This window comes from Pipistrellus kuhlii, unplaced genomic scaffold (genome assembly GCF_014108245.1).
Source record: "Pipistrellus kuhlii isolate mPipKuh1 unplaced genomic scaffold, mPipKuh1.p scaffold_m20_p_19, whole genome shotgun sequence".
Classification (NCBI taxonomy): domain Eukaryota; kingdom Metazoa; phylum Chordata; class Mammalia; order Chiroptera; family Vespertilionidae; genus Pipistrellus; species Pipistrellus kuhlii.
The window spans coordinates 4307573-4317255 of record NW_023425504.1 but is presented as its reverse complement, the minus strand read 5'-3'; the positions used below and the strand labels follow the sequence as shown (position 1 = coordinate 4317255).

At 44.0% G+C, this 9683-nt stretch overlaps 1 protein-coding gene across 1 annotated transcript; it reads left to right on the top strand.

Moving 5' to 3' along the window:
• The first annotated feature begins 4022 nt into the window (after nucleotides 1–4022).
• LDOC1 (LDOC1 regulator of NFKB signaling) lies at nucleotides 4023–5396 on the top strand. The gene has a single exon (XM_036443508.2). The coding sequence runs from the start codon at nucleotides 4162–4164 to the stop codon at nucleotides 4597–4599; it is 438 nt and encodes a 145-aa protein (XP_036299401.1). The 5' UTR covers nucleotides 4023–4161; the 3' UTR covers nucleotides 4600–5396.
• Nucleotides 5397–9683: the final 4287 nt, after the last annotated feature.

The following is a 9683-nucleotide window of genomic DNA, read 5'->3' as shown; positions in this document are numbered from 1 at the left end:
GTAAACAATAAGTGCTGGTGAGGATATGGAGAAAAATGAACCAACCCTCTTGCACTGCTGGTGGGAATGCAGACTGGTGCAGCCACTGTGCAGAACAGTATGGGGTTTCCTCAAAAAACTAAAAATGGAACTCCCATTTGACCCAATAACCCCACTTCTAGGACTATATCCCAAGAAACTAGAAACACGAATCACCCCTATGTTCATAGCAGCACAATTCACCATAGCTAAGATTTGGAAACAGCCTAAGGGTTTATCATCTAATCCAGATGAGTGAATTAGTAAACTGTGGTACATCTACACAATGGATTACTACATTGCTATAAAAAAGAAAGATCTCTTACCATTCGCAACAGCATGGATGGACCTGGTGACCATTATGCTGAGTGAAATAAGTCAGTTGGAGAAAGATAAATATCATATGAACTCACCATGTGGAATATAATGAATATAAAATGATGAACAAAAATAGATCTAGAGACATAGAAGCATTGAAGAGAGCATCAAACCTCAGAGGGAAAAAGGGGGGGGGGCGGTAAGAAATCAACCAAAGGACCTGTATGCACGCATATAAGTGTGCATACACATCTAACCCAAGGATACAGACTCTAGGGAGGTGAGAGTATGTCCTGGGGGAAGGAGGGGGACAGCTGGGGAGAGGTCAGTGGGGGAAAAAAGGAGACATATGTAATACTTTAAACAATAAAGAATTTTAAAAAGGAATAATAAAAACTCCTCTACACGCACATTTAATTCATCACCATATTTAAAATGCACCTGGAAAGCTGATGAACATTCTACAGAAATCATCTCCTAAAATTCTAGCTTGCAGGAAAAAAAAAAAAAAAAAGATAAAAAGCCCTCAGGACAAAGACTTAAAGCGGGCTCACTCTTCAAGCAGTGGTCGGCAAACTCATTAGTCAACAGAGCCAAATATCAACAGTACAAAGATTGAAATTTCTTTTGAGAGTCAAATTTTTTAAAAGGTAAACTTCTAATAACACCACTTCTACAAAATAGACTCGCCCAGGCCATGGTATTTTGTGGAAGAGCCACACTCAAGGGACCAAAGAGCTGCATGTGGCTTGCAAGCTGCAGTTTACTGACCATGGCTCTATAGAGCAGCGTTTTTCAACCGCTGTTCCGCGGCACACTAGTGTGCCGCGAGATGTTGCCTGGTGTGCCGTAGGTGCAGACAAGACAAGAATTTTATAATTTTTCACTATTTTGTTTACTTAATATTTCATAATAAAGTAATTATAAAATACTTTCTTTGTGTTTATTTGATTCCTATTCAAGAGAATTACTTTATATATAGTCAATATAGGCACAGAGTTAAATTTTTTAACATTTTCTAATGGTGGTGTGCCTCGTGATTTTTTTCATGAAACAAGTGTGCCTTTGCCCAAAAAAGGTTGAAAAACACTGCTCTAGAGCATGCCCATGTTCCTTCCTGGCCATGAAAGTTTTTATTTCTAAGGGTCCTCAAGAGTCTTGCCGCCAGGGAAGCAGTGGGCAGCAGCAGCAGCTCCTCCCAGCCTCACCCCAGATCCTGTCTCCAAGGCACCCTTTTCTCTGACTTCCCAGTGAGCTAGCAGCAGCCCCGCCTGGGTTCACTTCTTTCCTGTAACATTTCCTATAACAAAGCAGAGCACTGCCTAGGCTCTCCCCTGTTGTGTAAGTTCTCCCCTAATTCCTTCCTTTGTTTCACTGTCCCCAGCATTGATAAACACACTCTCAAATCCATCTCTGACTCCTGTTGTAAAAATCTTTCCTACAGGAAGTCAAAGACCCACACACTAGAGGCTGGCCTGAGGCAGACCTGCTCTGGGTCCCTGTCCTATAACAGAAGTGTCTGGACATTGGAAGTGGAGCTAGACACTCACTGCCGCACCAGGCAGGGCCACCCGCTACCCTGTGAATAGGCAGGATGGCTGGAAACCTATCTCTGACCTTTCCTGTCCCTTCATTCCATCCACTGAGCATTTATGCAGCACCTAGTAAACACTTTCAGATGATGAAGGTAAAAGGATAAGTGAAAGAGGGTCCTTGGCCTCAAGGGGCTTCTCATCTAGTGGGGGAACTCATGTCACCGCAGAGTCCAAGGGATCCATACTCCCTCTTACCTGCTCTTTTTCCTGCCCAGCCTTTCAGCAAGGGGATCCCTCCTCCTCTGCCTGCTTGGACTTTCTGTTTTTCATCTATCTCTCACCCTCTCACTTCCATGGATGCCCATTCAATTCTATTGTAAAAGGACTAAAGGGGGTTTTTAAATAAATTATTTAGCCAATTCTATTATGTCTGACATCATTTTACGATGGAGACTGATTAATGATCAGAGAGAGAACATCCTGGACAGTGTGAAGAGTATTTTTTGTGCAGCCACCACTTCTAATTTTTATTTCAACATCTGTGCTCTGAGATTCTTTCATCTACCAAAGATTTATGGAGCTTCTTACTCTGGGCCAGGCGCTTTTCCAGGCATTAGGAATAGAGCAGCTACCAGTGCTAAAATCTCCACCCACATAGACTTACATTCTAAAGTGGAGGCAGATTGACAAAGTTCTAATGAGATGATGGCTGCTGGTATGGCAAATGCTATGCAAAGAAATGCAGCCTTGTAAGTGAGTATAGATTGCTGGCAGAAAAGAAGGTGCTCTGATAGATGAAATGATCAGGAAAATCTTTTCTAAAAATAGTGGGAGAAGGAGTCAGGCAGCTAACGGGGGAGAGTCCTTGCTAGGCAGAAACAATATATAAAGTACAAAGATCCTGAGATCAGAGCTGCTTCTTATGTGTGAGACTCAGCAGGGAGGACATTGTAATTAGAGCAGAGCAGGAAATGAAAAGGGGCATAGAGAGTTAGGCAGGGCCTCCTGGGCCAAGAGCAAGACTTTGCTTCTTTGGGTGAGAAGGAAAAAAACTTTGGAGGGTTTTGGGCAGGGGAGTAAAGAGATCTAACTTTTGTTCTAAAAGATTCCTATGCCTACTCTGTAGAGACTATATGCATTGTAGGAAGAGGAGAGTGAAAGCTAAGAGATTAATTGCATCAATCAGGTAAGAAATAAAGGTTGCAATCAGGATGGTTGGTAATAGAAGTGACAAAAAGTGATTAAACTGGGGATATATTTTAAAAGCCGAGCCAACAGTTGGCTCTAAGGGCTTGGGCACAATTCAATTGTCAGAAAATATTTCAATAATCACATTCTAAATAGAAAAACAAAACCATTTAAAAACACAAGTCTTCATTGTGAAACAAAAATAACATCCAGTAACCAAGAGACATAATATTTAGGACATGAAATAGTCAAAATTACGAAGATGCTTGCAAATGGTTACTGGATAGTTTTGCAGAACTTTTTATACTTCACTACTTAGAAAAATAAAAATAAGAAAGGTCAGAGATACACAATATTATTTCCCAACTAAAGAAAAAAAAATCCCTGTTTAAATATTTTGTTTTATCTTAAAGACAGGGTGCCTGCGTGGGGGTGGGGGTGAATAATCTTTCATAACTGAAACAATATGTGACCCCCACTGTTGAGGCCAGTAGTGCTAATATCTACTGGGTGTATGAGATTTAAATAAGCAAGAGACTGTGTTAAACATCGCACAAACGGAATTTAATGGCCACAGGCCCACCAAAGGGTACTGAATTGTGTGAGTAGGTTGCGTCGCAGAGTAGTTAATTCTTTAAACTTGGGCAGGTTGGCCTTCTCTGAGACAAAGATTTTAACGCTTGCTAGATCCTGGCAAATGCAAGTCCCGCCTGAAGGGAGGCTGCTGCCTGCCTTTATTTGTGAGACTAGAGAACCACAGTACTGGACCTCGGCTCCGCCCCGCCCCGCCCACGCCCCGCCTTCTCCATTACGTCACCTAAGCCCCGCCCTCTCCCTGGGGCCCCGCCCCGCGCTGCGTGAGCGTCTGCCCAGGACACGCCCCTCGCCCCTCCTCCTCGCCCCGGAACCTGGGCGGCGCCTGCCTGCGTTTTGGCCTCAAAAGCGCCTTTGTGGGCGGAACTTGCGCAGCCGCTGGGACCTCTCCATCCTCCGCCACCGAGTCTCCGTGGACACGCACTTCCTGCGCGGCCTTGGAGCGCACCTTCTCCGAATCCATCCGAACCCGAAGCGAGCCTCGCTGTTCCGTTCCGAGCTGTTCGCCATGGTGGACGAGCTGGTGCTGCTGCTGCAGGCTCTCCTGGTGAGGCACCGCGCCCTGAGCATCGAGAACAACCAGCTGATGGAACAGCTGCGCCTGCTGGTGTGCGAACGGGCCACCCTGCTGCGCCAGGTACGTCCGCCCAGCTGCCCGGTGCCCTTCCCCCACACGTTTGATGGCGAGACCTCCCGTCTCCCCGAGTTTATCGTGCAGACGACATCTTACATGCTGGTCAACGAGGACCGATTCTGCAACGACGCCATGAAAGTGGCATTCCTGATCAGCCTGCTCACCGGGGAAGCGGAGGAGTGGGTGGTGCCCTACATCGAGATGGATAGCCCCCTCCTAAGCGATTACCGGGCCTTCCTCGAGGAGTTCAAACAGTGCTTTGGCTGGGATGAGGAAGAAGACGACGATGACGACGAAATAGAGAATTACTAGGCCCTGAGACCCTAGGGCCTACGTGGGGGGGGGGGGGGGAGTGAAGCCTGCAAGCCACCCCCCATTTTCCTCCGCCCCTCCCTGAGCCACCATGCTCCCCCTAGCCCTCCCTTCTCCTCTACCCTTGCTCTCCGCTTCCCTCCCGCATCCCCAGTAGTGCTTGTCTTTGTTTCAAGAATTGTGCTTCAGTTTCCTGCTGCTGGGGCTGGGAGTTATCTCTGAAGCATGCTGCCACCCATTGTGGCCTGCCCCAGGATGCACCCCTGCTACTTTGGACTGTGTCCTGAGCCCAGCTATCTGGCGAATCCCTGTTACATATAAACTGGCCTATGCACAGCCCTGCATCTGCCCAGAGACACTACACCATGATCCACTACATTCCAGCAACAGACCACCACCGCCTTTGGAGAGAAGGAGCAGCCTAGAAGATGCCTGAGTCGACTACCCCTCCTTGGACATTGATTTGGACATCTCACCAACCCCTGAAGGGGCCAGTCTTTCAACCTGGTTAGTTCATTTCCAGAGTCCTCCCCTCCCCCCCGCCAGATTGCTGCTGGAGTCTACTATGCCTGGCAGCCAAATTGTTGACATTTCTTTTCTCCTATGCGCCAGTTCTGCATAGCTGTCATTTTCCCTTAAAAACTGCAGTAGTCCCACAGATGTGTGTGCATTTGGACAAAAATGCTAAAAACAAAACAAGCAAAAACAGGTACTCAGCCCTGCTTTCAATACTACCTTGCAAAAAGCACTTGTGTTCTTCTCAATAAAAATCAAGCACTACGGAAAAAAAAAAAAAACCATCAGTGTCTTTTAATGGTTAAGAGTTATCACTGGCCTCTAATCTCTCTACCCTGACTTTCATTATTCCAACTGAGGTCAGGGAACCTAGTTGAATCTTATTATCCCCACTTTCATCTCTAGGCTGCAGAGAACAGGTAACACAGGAATTTATAGGAATTCTGGTGTTCCTGAGGCCAAGGCATTTCTTATTGGTGAAAGGAATGGCCTCTGGGGCCTCCAGGGTGGTATGTGTAAAGGATAGCTGAGTGCGTAGCACACCATCCCAAATTGGGACACTTTTGAGAATGAAAGAGGGCATTATTAATCATTAGACTAGGACATCAGGAATAAATCTGGATACATACAATATTTTTACCTTCCTAAGCCTTTAATTTCCTTAACACTGCTAGGGAAATTCTGCCCATTAATCATTATTGCTTGTGGGGTGCTATTGACTTTAGGCTTTAGTTAACAATGGAGAACATTATTTTAATGCCCCTTTCAGCTGTTTGAGCTAACATTAAATTATGCATCCTGGGGTAAATGCACCCATAATAAATAGAGCCTGGTCTTAATTCATCTTCCTTAGGCTGACACACTTAGAATCCTCACCTCCACATGTGTCCCAGATATCCTGCCTGTGAAAATTGGCAAGATGCTGGGCTGTCTCCTGAACTTGACCTTACCCTGCTGAGCTATGCTGAAGTCTTGTGGGCCTGGGGGGCTTGGAGACAGTGAGGGAGTCCAGTGGGTGCTAAGAAAAATCTGCATGCCTTTGAGAGGTCATTATCCCAGTTTGTTATTTAAAATTTAAATCAGAGACCCTTGGTTGAGGGGTTGTGGGGAGTACCTCTGCCAGCCAGGAACTTTTGGGTGGCAGGGTCTCAGGGCCTAGTAGTTATCTAGTTCTCATTCTCACCCATATATGCCCAAGTGTCATTGTACCATATTTGGAGCCAACTCTACCTTAGGACCTCTAGTGAATTGAGATAATAAATTTCCTTATTGTTTGAGGCCTTTGGGGGCTGGGTTTTTGTTTGTATTGGTAAACCTCACTGAGGCTTAAATGAAATACTTGTCATCCTATTGGTCACACCCATGAGATATTTAGAACTGTCCCTACTACATGGTGAGCACTCAGTAAACATTGGCTGCTACTTCCAGGCCTGGGAACCAAAGTTTCACTTGGAAGCAGGTCTCTTGCTATGAGCCTGGCTTTAGTTGCTATGAACAGTGGCAGAGCAGGCACAGGGAGAGTGGAAATGAGTGTGTGGTCTCATTTACTCTTCGGGATCTGTCATGAAGTCACAGAGAAGCCAGTGTACTTGGTGAGCAGGCAACGTCCAGGGCAGCAGTTACTTCTTGGGCTTAGAAAAATTGTTTCTAGAGGGTATGACTTAGAAAAAGAGGCTGAGGCCCCAGTTGGGGGTTCATGTGGGAAAGTGGGCAACAGCTAAAAGGTAGGTAAAGAGCCCAGCAAGACCAAAAATCACTCACTCAAAAATTACCAGTCGGTTAGGGAGAGGTGGGGGAGAAAAGAGGTCAACTGAAGGACTTGTATGCATGCATATAAGCATAAACAATTGACACAAAACACTAGGGGGGAGGGCATGTATGGGAGTGGGGTGGGGGGGCAATGATAAGATATATATATATATATATATATATATATATATATATATATATACACACACACACACACACACACACACACACACATACATACATATAATAACCTTAATAAAAACTGAAAATTATCAGTGGTCTAGGTATATAAAAGGAGTTAGCGGTAAATGAAAGGAGGCTAAAATCCTCATAATGAGTCTAGTTTGTTGTTTCTCTGGTGCCTAGCAGTAGAACTGGGAAGATAAGTAACTACAGGCACCGTCCAGAAAGAGAATCAAGACTGTGATTAGATCTGGGAGTGACCTTTTGGGGTGGAAGTTGAAGAGGAGTAGATGAGATTTATTCCCCACCATCAAACCAAGTGAGCACAAGCTCTATAAGGGAAGGAAAATCTGTGGTGAGTGAGGATACCATGCCAAGCAGCATCTGAATAGCATCCATGAGAGCCAGGCCAAGAAGCTTGTGAGATCGGAAAGCTGCTTGCTGAGAGAGAGAGAGAGAGAGAGAGAGAGAGAGAGAGAGAGAGAGAGAGAGAGAGAGAGAGAAAGGAGAGAGAGAGAGAGTCTGTGGTCAGGTATGGAAGAGCATATTATGCTGTGAGCTGCAGAGAATGATAATGGGAGAATCTGGCTCTACCACTTAGGAAGGAATTCATGATAGTGCCTTAAGGCAAAGTACAAGACAACAGAGAAGTAAATCAGCATGTCTAAAGGTAAAAAGTACAACTTAGATGGAAACTATTAAGAGTGGTTGGAGCCAAACAGGTTTGGCTCAGTGGATAGAGCATCAGCCTGTGGATTGAAGGGTCCCTGGTTCTATTCTGGTCAAGGGCATGTACCTTGGTTGCTGGCACATCCCCAGTAGGGAGTGTGCAAGAGGCAGCTGATCAATGATTCTCTCTCATCGATGTTTCTAACTCTCTATCCCTCTCTCTTCCTCTCTGTAAAAAATCAATAAAATATATATTAAAAAAAAAAGAGTGGTTGGAAATGTTGAAATAGCAAATGCAAACTTCAAACTCCTGAATTCTCATCTTGGGCTTTAATGGTCATTGAAGTTATGCTATTAATGGAATGAAATTAATCATAATAAAGATTATAATAATTTAATCATTCAATCTACTGGTGTATCTTTGTATTTTTCTAATCATTTGAATAGGTCAGCACTGCTACCCATTCTGTATTGCTGTTTTGCAGGATGGTATATAAAGCTAGAAGTACATTATGCTCAATGTGTTTGGTTATTTTCTCCTATTACAACATAGTGAAAACTTCAGTGATCAGAAAATAGGCAGACTAGAAGAAGACTTACTGTTAAAATTAATGGGATATTTATTTTTTAACAAATGACCTAATTTTTTTTCTAGATTCTTAAGGCAATTAAAACAAAGCTAATAAAGGGTTATTTATATGAGGTCCTGAGAATGTTTTCTTCAATGGATCATTAGGGTGGGATAATTGTATGAAGCATATTTATTATTTGCTTTGAAATGTGAATTTTGCTATAGTAGTGTTAAAAGTGTCTGGTTGTTTGCATCCTAGAGTAGTCCAAGTGTATTATTCCTTGTAGTCTTATGTTCATTTAGTTCTAAAGGTAGATACAGTGAACTATTACCTATTTGGTGTCCTTCCACAGTGCTGCTAACTACCTACTTTCTTTAATGAAAATCTGATCACACACAACCCCCCTTGCATTTTTATCTTCCTGTCTGAAATGCCTCTGTAGGATTTTTTTCCTTCATCTTCAAATGTTCTATTGCCCAGAGACATATTTTTAAGCAATGTAATTAGCCTGAGACAGGTAATACCTTGCTTGAAGTCATAATTATGAGTAGCATAGCAAGATTTGTTAATGGAGCAGAAATCCTATGCTGGATGAATTGGGGGGATTGTGGTGAGACACTGCCAAGGGGGTTTTCAGAATAGCAATGTTTGTACACCTCCCTTTCTCTCCTCAGGGCCTGCTATCTGATATAATCAATGAGAATTTAATATTTCTTATTATGGTTTGTACAAGATTTGCATCCTTCCTCCTCCTTCCTCCCCAAATGACAAATGATTTCATCCACAAAATTGCATTAATATTTTTCTTTTATTTTAGCCAAAGTCCACAGTCAGTTTAACTGAATTTCCAGTCAGTTCAGAGTAATTCAGTCAACTCAAGATTTAGAAAAAACAAAAGAAAAACACAACCAAAACACTGTTACATGACTATTTATATGCCTCATTTTAAATCTTTAGTTCTAAAACAAATATTACCAGTAAAAGAAAACAAAGCAAATTATATTTCATTGGTAATTGAAGTAATTGTGTTATTTTTTTTACTAGGGTCCGAGGTTGGCTGGCTGAGGGGAGGGATCACGGGAGGTTGGCTGCCAGCTCCAAGGAAGGAGCCATGTCCATTGCCACACACCCCGGTTCCCAGTCTTAGCCCAGAGCCCAAAGGCCCTGGCACGGTCAGGAGAGAAGTATACCGTCACTGGGCTGGGTGCAGAAGGAATGGATGCCTATGCCGCTCTGTCACCGCGTGGTTCCCTGCCTCCCTGCCTCCTTACCTTGCCTCCACTGTGGCGGGTGGGGGCCCCTAGGGAAGGGAGAGGACAGGAGCGAGAAAAACTCTTGTGTGAAGGGCTGGCTTTCAATAGATCACAGCAAGGGATCTCTCTGCTACATATGAAA